At 35.5% G+C, this 21,611-nt stretch overlaps 1 protein-coding gene across 6 annotated transcripts in view; it reads right to left on the bottom strand.

The window, feature by feature from the left end:
• Positions 1-1,864: 1,864 nt before the first annotated feature.
• Positions 1,865-21,611, bottom strand: part of Lrfn5 (leucine rich repeat and fibronectin type III domain containing 5) — a 335,078-nt gene continuing 315,331 nt past the window's right edge. For 2 of the 6 annotated variants that reach the window (XM_017315056.2, NM_001310586.1), the window contains 4 exons: positions 18,981-20,385; positions 15,769-16,481; positions 8,758-8,801; positions 1,865-2,259 (listed from right to left, as the gene is read on the bottom strand). In XM_017315056.2, the coding sequence (XP_017170545.1) occupies positions 2,242-2,259; positions 8,758-8,801; positions 15,769-16,481; positions 18,981-20,365 (2,160 nt within the window). In that variant the 5' untranslated portion in view covers positions 20,366-20,385 and the 3' untranslated portion in view covers positions 1,865-2,241. Of the gene's footprint in view, positions 2,260-8,757; positions 8,802-14,360; positions 16,482-18,506; positions 18,640-18,980; positions 20,386-21,611 lie in introns of those variants that run through there. The other 4 variants (XM_006515830.3, XM_006515831.4, XR_001780450.2 and 1 more) reach the window with 3 other exon arrangements.

The following is a 21,611-nucleotide window of genomic DNA, read 5'->3' as shown; positions in this document are numbered from 1 at the left end:
TTGGCATTTGCAACCACTCATTAGATTATTTATGCATTTGGATCATGACACAATGAATTAAATGTAGTGTTCCCATTCATCTTTGAATTATTTTGTCACATTTCTATAGAAATTTGTGGATGATCATTAATCTTACTTGGTTATTTGTGTTCTATTTAATTTCCTTAATGTTGGGGAGTTTGGATCCAGTGACATAGCTAATAGGGTGAAGGTACCTGCCACCAACTCTGATAATTTGAGTTCAATCTCCAATATAGAAGATATGGTAGAAGGAGAAACCTGTTCATTGAAATTGTCCCTTCAACTCCACATGTATGCCATGGCATATGCATATCCATACATCATGCATACATACATATGTACAAAATAAATACATAAAACATATTAAAATTTAAAAATGTATCCATGTATGTCATTGCACAAAATTATTCCTTATTGCTTACCTGGAGAATCATATATGGAGATTCTTCATAATAATGATTATTTTTATGTAAACATTATGATAGCTTGCTTAATGCATGACTGAATATGCTGCAAATGCAAGACTTTTGTTTATTGTTGGAAATGTAGAGCAAGAAATTAAATAATTTCATTTTAATACATTAAAAGTATACTCTATAGAACAGAAAATTATGGTGATTTTCCTAAAAAACAAAAACAAAAACAAGTAGTGAAAGACTCTGCTCAGAACACTAGGTAAGTATCACCAACAAGAAATGCAAGGATGGAGTAGGGGCAAAAATGGGACCATCTCCAAAACAAGCCTTGAAATACTCTCTAGACTGTGATACAGAATCACCATTGCCTGGCATTTGCACATTGGAAGAGAAAAGAAATATGATAGAAGAACTCTTCTATGCCAGCTTTCATTGCTTAGTGTATATCCATTTCTTCAACATAAACATTTGTACGCGCGCACACACACAAACACACACACACACACAATTTTCCAAAGAATCAAACTTGTCAACAAACAGAGAATGAAACAAATTCCCACATCAAAAATCATCACCAATAGTCCAACTCAAGCAAATGGCTTCCATTTTAAGCACGCATTTGTCATGCCTGGGAAGTGTGCATGTATTTTTTGCCTAGTGCAACAGGTTGCTGCTTTTAATGTGGAGAAAACCAATTATGATCTGGTACATTTGGAAAAAAAATCACTAGTAAAGAAAATTACTACTTGAATTTCATTAAACTTACATCTCATACCAAATTAAGGTAGGTCATATTCAGCTTCAAGTTTTACTCAAATAATTGTGACAATTTAGAATAAGACCAGAAACTGTTCCTGATGCTTTAGTCTAGTATATACTCTAAAATGCTAAAGTTGGATAACATCTGAGTGTGGCTTTATTCACATTATGGACTTCAACGTTATTAAATTTCTAAATATTCTGGGGTTAACATAAATGTGAGGGTTTGAGGGTTGTTTTTTTTTTTTTTTTCTCTGAAAATGTGAAATGATGGAGAAAAGATTCTGACCATGACACATAAGCCTGACCAAGTTATTAAAATTTACCGTTTTCTTTGTTCTTTAGTCAAAGCCGATCTATACTTTTGCCAAACTGCTCCTTTTCTGATGGTCCATTAGGAGATAGAGGACTGAACACTTTGCATCTTACACGGAATAATGCAGCTGCTATAAATGAGTTCAAATAGTTGTTTTCCCCTCCTGTAGACATAGGCACAACCCTAACGAAAAGTTTATTCTATTATTGAGCAATTTGGAATTCCTAAAGATTTTTATTTCATAGGTATAAAAGAACTTGGTTATTAAAACATATAATTTTATGTAAAAATAATCCACACCACCATTTAGGCTTGAAGCAAAAGGTAGTCCCAAAATAAGGCAATGTGCAAATTGTGTCATAGTAAAACATTTATTTGTTAAAGTGATATAGATTATTCAAGATTCTACAGTCTGTTAAATCATGGATGGCAATGTAGGATGGATTTGATACAGAACTTGATGCCAATGAAGGCTTGTTCTTTTTCCTTTATTAAAAAAAATATTTGTAGATCAGAAGAAAAAAATTTGGTTTTAAAAGGGGATGAACCATGTTGGGAGGGAGCCAGTTTCACCACATCAGAGACCTTGTAGCTTTGGCTCCCATGAGCAATTCGTTCTGGGACAAGCAGTTCAACAATCCACAGCTGTGAACTGAAACATTTTCAAATTTTATCCAGTAAAAATATTAGGGGCAACTGTTCTCAGGAGAGAGAGAGAAGTGTTGCTCTTCATATGGACTCCAGCCTCTGCAATCATAGAAAGGAAAACAAAAAAAAAAAAAAAGAAGAAGAAGAAAACACAAATCAGTAAGATAATAGTGTTGAAATTCTAAAGCTGCTGAGCTAAAAAACTCAGGAAGATGACTTCCTCCTGGCAAAAATGTAAAGGACAAATGTAGACACCCATAACCATTAGGAAGATACTATCTGAGCATTTCAAAGTTAGCAAATGTGTAATAATAACCATCCATTCCCAAAGCAAAACTAGGATCATAAAGCCCTCATATTTATTTGAGTCACACCTAAATTGTAGGCCATAATTTGCTCTTATTTCATTTTTCCCAACACCCTCTAGGTAAAATTCTTTGTATTCATTGATCCATGGCATTTGTTACAATATATGCCTCTGTTGCTTTTTAGAAAAAATGGGCATTTTCTATCAGAATTCTTCAGCATATCCACAACTTATACAATTCCTACTCTTTATATTCTGCAGAAACATTTGTAATATTAAAAATTCATGAGAGATGCTTGTGACTTTAATGAAGAATATTGTTCATTTTCACTAATTAGTTCTTCACTCACAAACCAAATACAGAGAGTGTGAATAAAAATAATTCACAAGATGATACTCCATGGTTAATTTAAAGATTTGGTTGGAACAAAACTATATAAAAATCAGTTCCTAAAAATATTTGAAGTCAAATTGTGAGTATATTTTCTCCAGGATGCCTGAAAACTTCACATAGTTTGAGGATATTTCTTTTTTTTTCCACTTCTTTTTTTAAAATATTTTTTATTACATTTCCAAAGCTATCCCAAAAGGATATTTCTATAAGTTCCAATCCTGACAAAGAAAGGGCAGTGATGTAATCTAGCAGGTGAAACTCAAGCCAGTGAACCTGGTGACCTGGCTGTAATCCTTGGACTCCACAAGGGGGATCAACTTCTGCAAGCTGTCCTCTGACAGTCGTAAGAGTATCATAGCTTATGGAGAGAGACAGAGGCAGAGACAGAGACAGAGACAGAGAGAGATCATGGCTAATGCACAGAGAGAAATAGCATGGCTAATACATGTGTACAATCCCACAGACAAGCACTGAGACAGACACACAGAAAACACTGCAAATCATGCACATGTTCAGTCACACAGACAGACAGACATACTAACACGCATGCTTGTTGCGAATTTATGTAGGAAGCAAAAGCTATTCAGAGTCTAAACTGGGTACTTATTTTTCTCACTTAGAGGAACAGCTGACTCTAGGTAAAATATGTGAGGATGCCTCAGTCCCACTTGGGAAAGAGAAAAAAGCAATCACAAGTGGAGAGGGAGGGAAGGACCTGGGAGGGAAAGTGGACAGGGAGAGAGGGAGAGAAGAAGGGAGGGATAGGGGAAGCTGACCTGGTATTGGATGAGGGAAAAGGACTGAAACCCTGAGGGCCAGCAGAAAGAATGGAAACAGGCAACTTCAGAAAATAGGAGGTTGTGGGAACCTCCCAGAATGCACAAGAGACCTGGTGGGAGGGGGGGTGAGAGACTCTCAGGATTCAAAGCGAGGGACCTTAGATAAAATGCCCTACAGTAGGGAGAGGGAACTTATAGAATCCATCTCCAGCAGGAAGACAGGACATCAAATGAGGGAGAGGGGGCATCCCACACTCACAACTCTGACCCATAATTGTTCCTATCTGAAAGAATTACAGTATGGAAATGGAGAGGGCCCTGAGATAAAGAAGGTTCAGCAACAGGCCCAAAGAGGGATCCAGGTCAAGGGGAAGTCCCAAGGCCTGACACTATTACTGAGGCTATGGAGCACTCACAAAAAAAGACCTAGCATGACTGCACTCTGGAAGTGCCAGATAGTTGTACATAACCAATGGATAGAAGCTGCTGATCCCTGTTGTTGAATTAGGGAAAGACTGAAAAAAGCTGAGGAGGAGGGTGAACCTGTAGGAGGACCAGCAGTCTCAATTAATCTGGACCCCCAAGATCTCTCAAACACTGTACCACCAAAGAGGCAGCATATTTCAGCTGATATGATGCCACCAAAATACATACAGCAGAGGACTGTCAGGTCTGCATTCATTCAGAGCTGATGCACCTAACCCTCAAGAGCCTGATAGTCCCAGGGAGTTTAGAAGTCAGGTGGGGTAGGGGATTGGGACATCCACGTGGAGACAGGGGGATAGGGAGAAGGTATGTGATGTGGAGCAGTAAGAAGGTGGACAGGGGGAAAATAAAATGTGGAGTGTAAAAGAAAGAAAGAAAGAAATTTAAAAATAAAAAAATGCATAGAGTACACATTCATATGTTAAATCTGGGTTATTTTCATAGTTTGGTTATAACAAAGGATACATGCACATCTAATCCTCAAACTCATTTGTGTTTCAAATCCTTTATATAGAAAACTATAAAAATTAGTAGCTTCATTAGAACAACTGTACTCACTTCTTAAAGTCCATTAGTAGAGAAGTTATAACAGAAATCTGTTTATAATTACCTTATTTGATCATAAAATGTAAAAAAGGGGTCAAATTTATAAATTATTAACATGTATTTTAAGACTAGTATAAGCTAGTATAGACTATGCCATGATTCCTGTGAGTGCATCCACACAGGGACACAGAAGAAAGCATACATATTCTTACAGTTTTGAGTCTATAAGTCCTTCAAATTATCACTGACAAGATCTCAGTATCAGTGTCCTGTAATCTGCTAACTTCTGTATATACTGCCCCTTCCTAACATGTTAACATGGGGCATCCTTTGTTTTGCTGGGTTAAGTATACAAATATTTGTTAATTATCCAAATTGCCCTGGTTATTATCACAAAACTTATGGATGACTCCATGCCCCTGACCTTGAGTCATCTTTGTGTAGTTATATTCTTATAAATCTTATCACCTAATAATTTTATGTAATTCACTGAAATATTTTAGTATCTGTGTATTTCCATATTTATTCAGGACTGAGGCCTTTAAAGTCAAATAAATCAAAATGACACAAAACAAACAGAATAAGACATTTTGAGAAATAAAATTCTGTTTTAAGCACTCTGTGTGTGATAAAAATTCCCCTTAATAGATGCTTCAGTGTGGAAACCCTGAGTCTGCCCCTGACTGTGATTCTGTGCTCAAAGGCTAGTATCTTCTCTGGGGCCCTTCATCCACACACAAAAGAGCACTTACACTCAAAAGCGACATGTGAGAAAGAGTTGGGCCACAGCCTCCTCAGAAAAGCATTGACCTTTATCCTGTTGGAATGATGTGCCTGAAATAGCTAAAATAACTTAAATGTTCCAAGAATACCTACAGGGAAGTCATACACAGCTGAAAAATCTTATATATAAATGGAATGAGAACTGGCTAATGAGTGAATGAGATATTAAAACTGATTTAATAAACATTTTTTCTCTTTTGGGTGTCAATTTTCTTGGTAATGATTATAGAAAACACAAAAATGAAAAATTGCAAATGAAATATTTCTATGACATTAAGGTATTAATTTTATTTCTTAAAAAATTTTAAAAGTCATCATTAAGAATTTTAAAGACTGACATATTACAGACTTTTCTCACTCACTTAAAGCAAAACATAAACTACATGAAGTTATGGGTTGCTATATGTATGAGAATGTCGATAGTAGCTGACACATATTTACATTTTGTTTTAATCACATGTTCAGATTTTCTATAAAGAGCACTAAATTCTGTGTGATAAAAACTTATGTTAAAAATTTTATGAATCCATCACGCTGACAGGATTTTATTTTCTATAGCAGTACTGAGTATCCTCAAAGTAAGGACAAAGGCTAACCTCTACATTCCACTTTGAATAATGAAACAGAATATTTACAGTGATGCATAATACCCTTGGAATGTGTTGGGAACTGGTACTTTGCAATTTGAATAGTCTCGAGCATTCACTCCTCTGCTTTTATTTGTCCCATAATTGAGCATGACCTTGAAATGCTTCTGACATACCAATCACCTAAATCTAATTCGTTACTTAGCCCACCATAAAGTCCAGGTAATTTGGATGCCCAAACTCCAACAATAAATGAACTTAAAAAAAAAAAAAAAAAAAAGGACAGGATGATCAATAGAGAATTGGGAAGAATAGAGAAGAAAGGAAAGGAGGGCTGGGCAGTAGTGGCACACGCCTTTAATCCCAGCACTTGGGAGGCAGAGGCAGGTAGCTTTCTGAGTTCCAGGCCAGCCTGGTCTACAAAGTGAGTTCCAGGACAGCCAGGGGCTACACAGAGAAACCCTGTCTAAATAAATAAATAAATAAATAAATAAATAAATAAATAAATAAATAAATGGAAAGGAAAGGAAAGGAAAGGAAAGGAAAGGAAAGAAAGGAAAGGAAAGAAAGGAAAGGAAAGGAAAGGAGGATGGGGAAGGGAGAAGCTATAGAACTACAGGAGACAGGGATACAAATAATACTGCAATAGTTATCACTATTTGCAGATGATATGATAGTATATATAAACAACCCCATAAATTCTACCAGAGAACTTCTACAGCTGATAAACAACTTCAGCAAAGTAGCTGGATACAAAATTATCTCAAATAAATCGGTAGCCTTCCTTTATACAAATGATAAATGGGCTGAGAAAAAAATAAGAGAAACAACACCCTTCACAGTCGTCACAAATAATATAAAATACCTTGGGGTAACTCTAACCAAGAAAGTGAAAGATCTATATGACAAGAACTTCAAGTTTCTCAAGAAATGAATCAAAAAAGATCTCAGAAAATGGAGAGATCTTCTATGCTCATGGATTGGAAAAGTTAACATGGTAAAAAATGGACATCCTCCCAAAAGCAATCACCAAGATTCAACACAATCCCCATCAAAATTCCAACACAATTCTTCAAAGACATGGAAAGAAAAAAAATCTTTAAAAGCAAAAATCCCAGAATAGCAAAAACAATTCTTAACAAGAACTTCTGGGGGAATCAGCATTACTGACTTCAAGCTATACTACCGAGCAATAGTGATAAAAACTGCATGTGTATTGGTACACATTGATCAATGGAATCGAATTGAAGACACAGAAATAAAACCCCACACATTTATGGAAAATTGGCCTTTGACAAAGAAATTATACAATGGAAAAAGAAAAGCTTCATCAATAAATGGTAATGGTCTAACTGGCAGTCTATATTTAGAAAAATGAAAATAGATTTGTCTTTGCCACCTTGCACAAAGTTCAAGACTAAGTGGATCGAGGACCTCAACATAAAACCAGATACACTAAATCTAATAGAAGAGAAAGTGAGAAAGAGCTTGAACGCATTGGCATAGGGGGAAGTTTCCTAAACAGAACTCCAATGTCTCATGCCATTGGAATCAAGATGAAGACTTGATAAATGGTACTCATGAAACTGGAAAGCTTCTGTAAGGCAAAGAACATCAGCAATAGGACAAATTGGCAACCTACAGATTGGGAAAAAAATCTTCCCTAACTCCACATCTGATAGAGAGCTAATATCCAAGTCAAGGGGAGGCTCCCCTTCTTTGAGGAAAAGGTGAGGGGACAATAGAAGGAAAGAATTGTTAGGGTGGGACTGGGGGGAGAGGAGGGAGGGTGGCTGTGATCATCGGGATACAAAGTAAATAAAAAAATAAAATATTGGGAGACAAAAGAAACTCCAGACTGGTTTTAGGAAAAAATACGTAAAAATGTTTGGTCTTCTTTAGAGATGGATTTTACTAGTAAGTATGACATAGTGTGCATATATATATATGCGTGTGTGTATGTGTGTATGGTTAAAAATAACTTTGATGTTGAAAACATGCAGGGTTTTTTTTTTCCAAATTTTCAAAAGATTTATCCCCCTATTTAAAACCTCAAACAAATGATTGAAACTGGACAGATTGCTTCAGTGTCCCTCCATTCTAGGAACACATTTTTCTGATCCAACTAAACTGAAGGAATCAAAATTTTGCTTGAAATTTTAAATAAAAATGGAACAGCTCTCAAGAAGAGTAATTGATAACTGACAGAAACAATGGCTCCAATAAGGCTCATGATACCTTCATGTAAAACATCTCTGTTCATTTTGCAATGCAGTGTAAGGGAATATCTTTTTCAACCAGGCAAAATGTATTATCTCATCTCACAGTAGGACAGTAGGACAGTGAAGAAAGGCATGGCTGAATGTGTCCTGACAAAGACAGGTGTCAGGCATGGGTCAGTATATTCATACAAAAATATCTGTGTGTACAGAAGAGTTGTAAAAGTGATTTAAATCAGAAATGACAGCAAAAGTTGCACCAGGGTCAGAGTAACGTCAGAATTCGAACTACCTTTGATCCCAACAACATTTATGTTCATCAGGAGTTGGTCCAGACCAACTTTGAACCCAAATAAACAGCAGTTTATATTGCTAAGCGCTCGATTTAATGGACAATCTCAAATCAAGGCACTAGCATGTCAGCAATTAAATTTTCACACATACAGTAGCAAAGCTTTGTCGTTTTGAAGTAATTAACTGTTAGTAAGCATCTCACCTGTGTTTCCTGGACATTCTGATCAACATTAGTCAGCAAAGCATCTGGAAAGGAGATTTGCAAAGTATAATTAGTTCTTTATTTCTTTTATTCTTTAAGATCAGCTCCTAACACCCTACTCACACTATTATTGCTGAACTGAACAGTTTCTTGTAGAATAACAATTAGCTTTGCTATTTTATAGTTTTCTGCAGCTATTTGATACATTTACTAGTATAAGTTTAATTTTAATATATATGTAATATATATACATGTATATATATATATATATATATATATATATCACATTTCTGCTAGTGTAGAGACAATGTAGTTCAATGAGAGAGTCAGGTTTCTATTTCTATTCATTCCAGAAGTAACATTTCAACTGCAAGGCTGTCCATGAAAAACATGGAAACTACAAAGCTCAAAGTAGGTAAAAGAATTCATCTATACTTCCCAGAGAGATATGCAAACAGTATTAGCCATCAGTTAATATCTAGTCTACAAATACTCTTATGTCACCTATTTCTAGGTAAGACAGTACAAGTAAGATCCTACATAAAATTTCATCTATATTACCATTTATCTATAAATGCTCAATATCATGATGTAACCCTGGCTAGACATTCTATTTCTTTGAAGAGTGAAATCATATGAATATACTATTAACTATTTAAAACTGAAAGGGATAAGGGTCTTTAAGGATAGTTGCCAGATTTTCTAAAATGTGTTAGGAAGAGTCAATCATTAATTTGTTTTTATATATAAACTAATTGAACACAAATATTTATTTGAATTTATAATAGATCCTGTTGGTTAGGATTTTCACAAATGTTATAGGTAGAAAATAGTTCAGCAATTTGATTATGGTTGAGTCAAACTGCACTTCATAATTTAAATTTATTCTAACATTTTCGTATTTATCTACTTGTATAATATGCCACAAAATGACATCAACCGCATAATGTATGTGTCAAATGAGATAAGGTGTATAACCACAACTAAAACAAGTATATTAAAAATAACCATAGATTCAGTTCTTTCTCTAGAACATTTTAGGAATATATATATATATGGATTTGTAACCATAATGTTCACCACTTTAAGAAGAAAGATGAAATGAGGATATAAAGAATTAGAAAGCTCAAATGAGTAATACATATCAGAAAATATGCATTTTGATTCTTGTCTTAAACTGATAGACATAGCTTGGGAACATTTCCTTGATAGTCTTTGAAACCTAATTATATTTAACTAATTTCAAACATTAATTTGTATTATATGATTTTAACTAACTTCTAGAAATCAGTGGATATATAGAAGTATATCTATCTATACATCATTCTGTACAAATACACAATATGCAAATGTATTCAATATTTCCTTTATCTATTTAATGTGGACTGAAACAGCTGAGTACCACTTCCTTTGTTATAATGACTAGTTATAAATTTTAATAACATTTCGAATGCATTTGTATTATCACCATGAGATAATGCAATATTTAATACACTTAAATTAATACTTTTAATCCAGTTATAAACTAGTAATTTCTGTCCCACTTATAATGAAACCACATTGAAGGGTAGATGAATCATGGGAACATATTAATGAAACTTTTTGTGTAGATTTATGTTCTGCTAAAACAGTCATTTCCTGAAAACAATGGAAAGGAACATAAAACTCATAGTGCTTATGAAGTCATGGCTAAGGAACTTCCTTCTTCACCTTTTCAGTTTTGGGGTCTAGAATTTGGTCATTCTGAAAAAAAAAAAAAAAAGGTCTTTAAAAGTGACATTAAAATCTTGTTGATTTTGGTGAATTTTTTCATTCTTTTATGAACTTTGATAATCCTTTTATGTTTTCTAAGATGAAAATTATTATTAAAATTCATAAAAGAAAGAAAAACTCATCAAAATCAACAAGATTTTTAGATTACTTTGGCTTGGCCTTATGAAGGCTGGATGCCTCAGTGTAGGGGGAGTGCCAGGACAGAGAAGCAGGAGTGGGTGTGTCAGTGAGCAGGGGCAGGGGGAATGGGATCAGGGAGGGGATTTGGGAGGGGATATGAGGAAAAGGGATTGAAAACTTGAAATGTAAATAAACAAAATATCTAATAAAAAATGAAAAAGATTAAAAAAGAAATGTTCATCTTCTTGTTTTATATATATATGTGTAGACATGAGGGAAGTGATGTGTAACATAAGCATTTTGGACACTAAAGAAGTCACTGTGAGACTATGCCGGCACCTAGCAAACACAGAAGTGGATGCTCACAGTCAGCTATTGGATGGATCACAGGGCCCCCAATGGAGGAGCTAGAGAAAGTACCCAAGGAGCTAAAAGGATCTGCAACCCTAGAGGTGGAACAACAATATGAACTAACCAGTACCCTGGAGCTCTTGACTCTAGCTGCATATATATCAAAAGATGGCCTAGTCGGCCATCACTGAAAAGAGAGACCCATTGGACTTGCAAACTTTATATGCTCCAGTACAGGGAACGTCAGGGCCAAAAAGGGGGAGTGGGTGGGTAGGGGAGTGGGAGGAGGGAAGGAATGGGGGACTTTTGGGATAGCATTGGAAATGTAAATGAGGAAAATACCTAGTAAAAATATTTTTAAAAACTAAAAAAAAAAAAAAAAAAAAAAAAAAAAAAAAAGAAGAAGTCAGAAGAGACATAGCATCCCCCAGTCCTCCATAACTGGAATTATGGAAAGTTATAAACCACCATGTAGATACTAGGAACTGAAACCAAGTCTTCTACAACAACACTAAGTTCACTCAAGTACTAAGCTGTATATCCAGGCCCTTAATTATATATTTCATGTCCATAGAAGACAATCAATTCCATTTACACTTCTATTAAGGTATTTAAGTATCATTTCTATTATTATTATTATTATTATTATTATTATTATTATTATTATGTCAATATTGGCACTAAGAAGAAAGTATTGTACTTTCCTATCCAACCTATGGCTTTACTGAAGTCTTTACACCAAATATTTTCCTGGCTAACACAGAAGCATGTAATACTAGGGTCTGTTCTCATGACAATGAACACTCTGAGGAAGAACAAAAATCCTCTGTGTGACTTGATGTCCATGCCTCACTTAGTATTATAAACAACACTTGTAAATCATCAAGACCAAGAAAACAACAATCTCTTGTTTGCTTCCCTCTTTGAAAAAAATGTACAATTTCATTTATAAGACAAATACAGAGTCTTTTATGTCTACAAAAAATTTAAAGGTTTGCATCTGAAGAAAGTTTTATTAAGTTTATACCTGACCATAAGCGTAAAGGGATTACTAAAATTTAGAAAACAGGAAATTATTAATTACTTAGAATTCTCTGATTATTTGTTTAATTTCTAATTAAATTAAATCAAGTAAAATAAATGAAGTTATATTGACAGCACTTTATGAGTACTTAAAACTGAAGAGGAAAATGGACTGTATTAAAGTTTTGAAATTGAATTATTTCAAAGACAATACAAATATTTTACTGAATATATTTGTGTGTCACTAGGTAACATAGAATATTTCACAATTATATTCTAAAACTTTATCAAACTATATCTTAGAAGTAGGTAAAATCAGTTGGCTTAGTGCATTAGCTAGTGAGACATGTTTGAGTCCTTTAATTTTGGGGAATATTCTAAAGGAAATAGCCTAGACATTGTCGTGGTTACAGATTGCCACATCTGATTTACACAGTTTTATAGAACAGATATATATTAATAAAGATATGGAGGTCCCAAATATAATAGTCATCATATCAAACTGCTCTTTCCTAGAGTACTCAGAAAACTTTGAAGACTTTTTTGTAGTCTTTGAAGGCTGTATTTATGACACAATGTTAATTATTGTATAGAATTTCTAGATCAAAGAACAATTATCCAAAATAAACCAAAGCATTTTAGAGAGGGAAACATAATGTTTTATATAAACATTCAGAGTAAGGAATTTTTAAATCTACTTCAGTAACAAAGACTCCATGTTTTTTGCTTATAACAAGCTGATAATGTTCTAGGGCTAAAATGAAAGTGAAATAATGAAGAAAGGGAAATAGAAATCATATACCAATTCTGCCTATAGTAAAAAAAAAAAGACAACAAAGAAGACCACGTATATATGGCAGGTTAGGTTAGAACTATACTATAGGGCAAATGAAAAACAAGGAGAGCATGGAGTCTCTGATTACTGTAGAAACGTAATTAACTTCTGGACCCCAATCATCATGATGTTAATTAATCAGAACCATGCATATTTGTAATAATAATACCTCTATCCCTAGAGCTATTCATGCACTTATTTATCCATTTACACATTCAGTCAACTAGGCATTTATTCTGTATCAGGCATTATAATATCTAACATTACTTTTCTCCATAAGCAAAACTGCAATCATATGATGGCGTCTTGTACACATGAACATCAGATGTCTCTCTTGATATGATAGGGTTTTTTTGATCTCTTGAAATATAAATTTCCAAAATTTAAAACAGGCTTAGATATTTATGTTTAAGAGACAAAGTTCCAAGCATGAAAAGCCTTATGAAAATACTAAAAACATTAATTATTTTAATAACTTTAGTCAATTTTCAAATGGTATAACATCAAGGATTTTCAAATGCCTATGAGAAATGAAATATTATCAATCTATACTTCAAAAGATGCATGAGCAGGGTGATCATTTCTAAAAACAAAGCTATTGCAAGATTGGAGTTTCTCAGTAGTTTCCAGCAGGCATGTTGTGTTGCCTATTCTCTTTGATCTCCAGGTCTTCTTGTCCTCTATAAGCATCTCTTTGTGAAGACTAGAAAACTTTGCCCATTCAACAGTGTAGTAAGAAGTTAGTAAATCTCAGAATGGAAAGATTAAAATGCTGCTGCCATTTTATACTTTCTTAGAAATAATTTGATCAGTGTGAATTCAAAATACAGTTTGAATTAGGCATTGTTACCATAGCAGTGAGGAGAGTCACTCTACCTTGAGAGTTGCTATGCTTTTATGAACTACTTCCACACAGGTGACCATACGTGTCCTCAAGGAGCTGTCTATGGGGCAGTGGAGTAAGATTAGCCTTTGCTCAGTGAAAAGTAAACCCTCATAAAGGAAGCAAGAAAGGGATGGGATTTAGAAAGCACAAAGGAGCCTGCTCAGCAAGCTCTGAAACAGTTACAAAGGCTGACACTAAACTCATATCCAATCATTTCAATCTGACCTCTCATTTAATAGCAGCTAGAGGATGCACTTGATAAAATGGACCTCTGCCAAATTTAAATTAATTGACTTAATTTGAGGCAGAAGTGGTGGTGCAAATCTATAATCCCAGCACCCCAGCAGTGGAAACATGTGTGTAAGTCGATCTTGATTGGTGGTTTAGACCCTGGGAGTTCTGGTTGGTTGACATTGTTGTTCTTCCTATGGGGTTGCAAACACTTTCAGCGCGATAACATTTGAAATTTAAATAAATAAAATAGCCAATAAAAAATGTAAGTGAACCTTGAGGGTAATCTTAAACTCAAAGTGGGATTGAGGTCAGTTTGGGATACCTGTGTGCTGAGTTGACCCTCCCAGTAAGATGAAAGTAAAATTAGAAAGAAAAAAATGGAACCGTGTGTATCATTTAATAACCCCATATAGGAATGTATCTATGAATCACGACTTCAATGAATCTCCAAGAATGTTTTATCCAGGAAACATACAACTAATTTTACATACTTCTTAAAAGTATTGCATCCCTGCTATAATACATATGATTATATTTATCACAGTCTTTTGTTTTGTTTTGTTTTTAATTTACTTAAAAAGACAAGCATTCAACAGCACATTTATAACAAATAAGAGAAAAAAAAGTCACTCTGATTAATGAGCAATGTGTTAACCAGACAAGTCCTCCTTTCGAAGTTTTTATTTTCTTGGTGATAAAAGCAAACACTTGTTTAAAGAATCAGGCTTGCATTTTTACCTGATTCTTTACCTTTTATTAAAAAATAAAACACATTCATTCAACAGTTGTGCTCAGAATAATTGTGATCACCTTTATATTTCTATGGATTAGCATATATGATAAATGTAAAATAAATTTCCTTTTATATTATCTTCCACTGAAGAATCTGAATTATGGGAAAAAATTGTAGCTTTGCCCAATTTTGGCACCTGAACCAAGACTTTTCTTTAGAAGGTTACTTACTTTAGCCTTCTTGGCAATGCTTAATTTGAATAATAAATTGAAATATTACATTGTTCCTTACAACATAATTGTCACTGAAAATAATATCGTGCCTTCAATTGAAAATGTTCAGCTATCCATAAACAGATTTCTGTTTAAATTACAAAATCTAATTTTTATGTGATAGGGTTTTACCTAAGAAACTGTTACGTATTTTGTGTAGATGGTGGTGTGAGACTAGGATGACGGTCAGAGGACAATCTGTGGAAGTCCATTCTCCTCTTTCCACTATTGGTTCCCATTCACTAATTGGTCAGGATTGGCAGGCTTGCTGCCTTTATAGGCTGAGAAATCGCTTGGCCCTGTGAGTTCTGCTTTTGATTTGCTGTATATCAGAGGGCTTGTATATTAGCCTTAGGGAAGGAGAAGGCACTCTTGTGGTCTCTTGCTCTCCCAAGTTTGCCATTTTATTCATGTAACCTTCATGCATGTATATGAAGGTACTATACTCTTATCTCTTAGAAGGTTTCTAAAATCCTAAGTGGAAGTATCAGACACAAAAGAGAAGAGTTTCAAATTTCAATTTCCTCTGTGAATTATCACTGTGCTTTTTCGAAAGAGAAAATAGATTACACAAAGGATTCTTATACGCACTACACATTTAAAACAGTTCCTTTTCCATAGCAAACATCAGAAATACAGTGCTAAGTCCACATTGCATTCATAGACATGCTTCTCTTAAGAGACAGCTGGGAATTACCATAGTGAAAAGAGTCCTTTAAACCTCCACTGAGGGAGGCCCTGTGCCTGGCTCTAGATCCCTCAGCAGGCACAGTGAGAAACTTACTTGGCTTGGTATGTGCTCTTTGAGATGTGGGCCCCTCTGTAACAGAATCAGGAGGGCAGCTAGCTAACTGCAAGGCAGTTGAGTTGTTCCTGTTAGTGTTTTGGGACTCAACATTTGTGACAGCTTCACTCTGCGGCTCAGCACTTGGCTTCGTGCCAGTCTTTCTTTTCTGCTTTTGAGACACAGGCGCACTTGAAGTCCAGGTAGGAGGCAAAGCAGAGGTAGTGGTAGAAGAGTCCTGACTCGAACATGTTTCTGAAGACTGAATTGCATTGTCACTGGCAACTTTACAGCACTGGGCATTCTCTTCATGGCCCATGGCTTGTTTGGACATGGACTGGGGCAGCGTGACACTGCAGCCTTGCATCTGAGCCCCATTAGTCTGAGAATAAACGTTGCTAACCTTCGTGACCTTGTGTTGCCCATTATTGTTACAAACCTTATACCGGATCATTAGTATGATGATGAAAACCAACACGGATGCAACAATGATTCCACCAATGATAATAATCATGGTGCCACCCAAGAACTGGGACTGCATAAAGTGGCAACGGACATAATCCTGTTCCGTAGTAAACTGGATGCAACCCACGACTCTTGTGGCAGTGAGGGAAGTGATGCCATCGTCATAGATGGCCAAGACACACAAGTCATACATAGTTCCAGATGCCAGATTATTGACCAGAAATGTTTTGCTCGTAGGAGGTATCATTCTGAGGGACAATGGAATAGGTGTTAGTATTAGCAACAAAACAACACATATACGCAAAGTCATTATGGCTTTAGGTCTGTCTCCTTCAATCCTCATTAAGATAAGCACATTTACAGCAGATATGAAACATGGAGATGTGAACTGATCTTATATTTACCCAGTTAGAAGAGCCGAAAGCTCATTGTTACAGTTCGCATTATATTAATGGTGCCTGCACCAGGCCGTGACAAGCTTACTAATTACAATGCTTGGCAAAGCAGGACTCCTAATAAAAAGCCATTGCTAAAAAAATCATTTATGACAAATTGCTTTCGAAAGGTGTGACTATGACATTATCTGACTACTAAACAAATCCATTTAGCACTTACAACACCTCTATGGCTGAAAGGCAATTTGAAGGGAGAGAAAACACTGACAATCACATTAGCAACCAGAATGGAATTGTGATTCAGAGCATTTGCTTTCCAAATCAGTAATAAGCTGCTATGGAATGGAACCTGCTGAGGCTGTCTTTACGAACTTCTACTGTTACCAGGATGAACAGATTTTATTTACAGACATCGTGATTTCTTCTGCCTTAGTTTCCAGTTTGTCTTAATGAGTGCGATGTGCATGTGTGAGCAATAACCAGGACACAAAACATTTGGTAAGAGTATGAATTCACTGAGCCAACATATGCCGGTGACAATCTCAATCAAGAGACTTTTTTTTTTTTTTTAATGTTTAGAGAAATCTCTGAAGCCATTCCATAGACATGATTTTTCTGTGTTCCTATTTATTGCTAACTTTTTTCTAAGATGTAACCAAGTACAATTTAAAGTATTATTGTTTTGGAAATAAAGAGTGAAACTAAAATTGTTTCCTGAAAATGAATTATAAATATTTCAAACCATGGTAAAAACTAAAATGGAACACGACATACATAGTGTGCTCTGAATGCAGCAGAAAATTTGCAAGAGCATGTATTCATAACCAAAATCAATGCTGCCAATAAGTCAGTGTATTGTAAATGTTGGATATCAATATATAAACTTTATAAAATGCAATGGATTGGATATTGATGTTCTGAAGATAACATTCACTCTGGTCAGGAATTCAGCAAGGATCTCAGCACCACAAAGAATTTTTTTCTTTGGGATTTTGCCAGTAAAATGTGGACAGAGTTAACACTTATAATGTATGGACAATACAGGAAAGTGGGGTGAGGTCAGTATTTCTCATTGAACAGCAATTGAATATCATCTGTGGAGAGTGTGGAGAGCCTGTGAAACAGCAGTAAACTACATTCTGCTAATACTCATATGTCACAGTGTGCCACCACAACCATTTACTGATGAGAGGGATATTAGAAACCACTTAGCCTAATTGTTCTCATTTTAAAGATGAGGAAATTAAAACTCAATCAGGTAGAACCTGGTCCAAGATTGATTACATAGCTAGCTATTATACTTTTTTTTCCCACTAGTCTACATTTATTTTAAAAAATTAATCTCTTTTCCATACATGAATGAAACACAAATTATTTTCAAGGGTTTAGTTTCTGTATATAAAAACTAAACTTACCCAAAAGGTTATAGGTTTTCAAAACTGTGACTTTAGATCATTTCCTAGGGGTCATAATAATATGTCATGTGTAAAATTATATGGAATAAAAATTGTGAATTTCCAACTGAAAATTGGACAAGATGTGACTATAAATCAATGAGGCTGAACTTTAGAAAAACATACCAGAAACTCATTAGCATATGCAAATTCTCCGTCACTGTCCTGTCCCAGTAGTTGCATACATAACTCCAGTGATACTTTTACTGCTCAAAATATGATGTTTAGCCTCTTTGGAAGTATCTTAAGAACCCATGCACATAAACCAGCATACGCACACATAACTCAACCACTCAAAGCATCAGTCTCAATACTTTATGATTACATCCTATTTATCACCCAAAAGTGGCAATACCCATTTGGTCACCCACCTTATTCACAAGACTTGACTCCAAAAGGCTTTATTTCCAAAATTGAAACTCACCCTCAAAGACGAAGATTTGCCACCACTGAGGATATTCAAAATAGTATGCCGAAGGTTCTAAAGATAACTCCAAAACTGCTTTGAGCAATGGCTGCATCTTTGGGGTAATGGGATAGCCTCCCAACGTGACTTCCTTGAAGGAAAGAACACTCAGGTGGATGTGTAAATTCTGGTATGTTTTTGAAATTTTAAAGTATATCTGTCTTGTATGATAGTCACATCCCTCATACGAGGTTAAAAAAAATAGGCATAGTATTAAATATAAATGTGTACCATTTGAAACAATGCCATTCAAACTTCTTCCCCACATAGACTTATCACTTCATATATGACATTATCCACTAGAAGGCTGGATTGCTACATTTACAGCACAGCATAGCAGTTTCAATTTAGAAACAATACAAAGTCATAGTGCTTAACAAACCCTGCACTGTATTGGTCAGCAAAGATCCATTATGGCTGCATTTGTCTTACCTGTAAACAAGGGTGTCATCATAAGTACCATTGTACTGGATTTGAAACATACGGATTCCGGGAATATTTCTTTGAAAATTAAATTTTAGTAATGCTGTTGACGAAGTTGCTTCTGCCACCACGATTTTATCTTGACTCATTTTTGTATCACCATTACTACTGCTAGCATTCGAGCCTGACTTAGTGGATGTGGAGATATCAGAAGAACCAGGATCAGGCTCATGGATATGATTGGTGCTGTTTAGTAGGTGAGGGAGTTTAATTATGTGAAGATCCACGGTTTGTGTTGCTTCCCCTGCCGGATTGGAAGCAATACAGGTAAAAGCTCCTGTATCTTTTACAGTTGTTATAAGGATGTCAAGTGTCCCGTTATCATACACCAGAGATCGTGTTGCATTTGAAATCAGCTTCCCTTCAGGGGAAATCCAATGAATCGCAGGTTCAGGGTCTCCTCGAGCTTTGCACCTCAGTGTTGCCCTTTGACCCTCCAAGACTCTCATCTCATGTGTATGACGAGTGATGAGCGGAGGCTCACACAAAAACTCTTCCTCAGGAATTGACCAAAAATAACGACCAGTTAAAAGTGCAGGAGAAGCACACGTCTCAAGGTCATCTTCTCGAGACAATCGCCTCAGCCACAGCAACTCACAATTGCAATGCAAGGGGTTTCCACCAAAACTCAATGCAAAAGTCGATGGGCTTATGATTCCTGAGGTGGCCAGCACCTGTGCTCGCTGAAACAGAGGGTCAGGAGGCAGCTTTTGCAGTTTATTTGATGTTACATCTAGCCGAGTCATCTTGTGCAAGTGGGAGAAAGTACCCTTAGGAATGTTGTCAATCATATTGTGATCCAAACTAAGGGTGTGCAAGCTCACCATCTTCTCTACAGCATCCCAGGGAATCGTTTCTAGATTATTATAGGACAGGTCCAGCTCCTCAAGGGCAAAAACATCATCGAAGGCTGTGGAAGAAATTAAAGTCAGCTGATTGTTGTTCAATATCAAATGGTGGAGATTGGAAAGCCCACTGAACATATCATTTGTAATTTTAGTCAATCTGTTGCTATTCAAATGCAGTGCTCTCAAATTTCGTAGATCAGCAAAAGCATGGGGTGTAATAAAACTTATTGTATTCCTGGATAGAGTCAGGTCCACCAAGCTGGTCATATTGGCAAAATCTTTCCTTTTGATATTTGTAACAAAATTGTCTGCCAGCCGTAGCTCCACAGTTCTTCTGTCAATGTTTGGTGGAACAAATAGAAGCCCTTTCTTGGCACAAAGGGTTGCAAGATTTGGAGACAAAATCTGACAGACACAACGCTTTGGACAGATCTGAGCTCGCACAGCTATGCCAATGAGAAACAGGTAAAAAAGGAATTTTTCCATTGTAGATCAGGATTAAGAGCCTGCAAAAAAGATATAAAGGAGAGTTTGAAATTCAATAATTGTATATTTCATTTCTGCACTAGAATATTTTATATAAATAGGATCACAGAAACAGTAGTATTGGTTAATATATCAAATGAGTATTAATATTCTTTGTCTAGTATCTGTGGTAGACACTAAGGAAGAATAATATAACTAGACAGGTTGTAATATTAATTGAAAGAAATTAAAGGATTACTATCTTCTGTAAATTAAGAACCATTCTAAAATATGTCCAAGGTACCTCAAGCAACTTAAATACACATACACACACACACACACACACACACACACACACACACACACACACAGAGAGAGAGAGAGGGAGAGAGAGAGAGAGAGAGAGAGAGAGAGAGATTTGTGCCTGAGATTAGAGAGTTAAGATTTCAGAAAAGAAACAGAAATCTGGTTTAAGACAACTCTTTTTACCCAGTGAGTTCCAGAGATTGTGAGCATATTTACTCAACAGCTACAGAGGCAGGAGTGGAATGTTAGTTGTGGGAATAGTTTATAACTAATAGTTGAATGAGATGTTGTTAAATCCTCACATTCTGGCTCCAAAAGCTGTATCTTAGTCTCAAACGTATAAATGCATATACAAAGTTTTACACAACAAGAGAGAAAATGCTGTAGTATATCACCCAACTTTATTTGAAAATGAACAAAATGTAATTTTTTCTAGGAGCATTACATATTTTTGTGAAAATATTATGCCATAATACTCACTTGTTTCACATATTACTAAATGTAGATATAATGAATAACAATTAGTATTCTCAAATGGTAGGGTTTTGCTTTTGTGGTGATTGCTAGTACTGAACTAGACCTTCAGTGGGGGAACAAAATGTGCAATTAAAAAAACCACAGTTTTCAGGTACTCCCATTCTTTTGCATGATGCTGATAAGTGGAGTAGTAAAGTGAGGTGTGATCTCTCTAGGAGACGTTATCCAAAACATCAACAGGAAGAAAATAATGCAGGTGGTTCATGAGTAGGCAAGTGGAGGAACATAGTTAAATAATGAACTTATTGGTACTCAGTGTACACCAGAGGCAGATATCTAGTATCTCGTAAGGTGGATTATAAGGAGGTTGCCAGAAAAGTAAATAGAATACTTGCTATATGTGGAACAATACCAAGAACACAAGCACAAATATAATTGAAGTTCAGAAAATGATAGGAAGGCAAAGACACACTTATAGAAATAC

The sequence above is a fragment of the Mus musculus genome, chromosome 12 (assembly GCF_000001635.26).
Source record: "Mus musculus strain C57BL/6J chromosome 12, GRCm38.p6 C57BL/6J".
NCBI lineage: Eukaryota > Metazoa > Chordata > Mammalia > Rodentia > Muridae > Mus > Mus musculus.
This window is presented reverse-complemented; position numbering and strand designations above follow the sequence as displayed.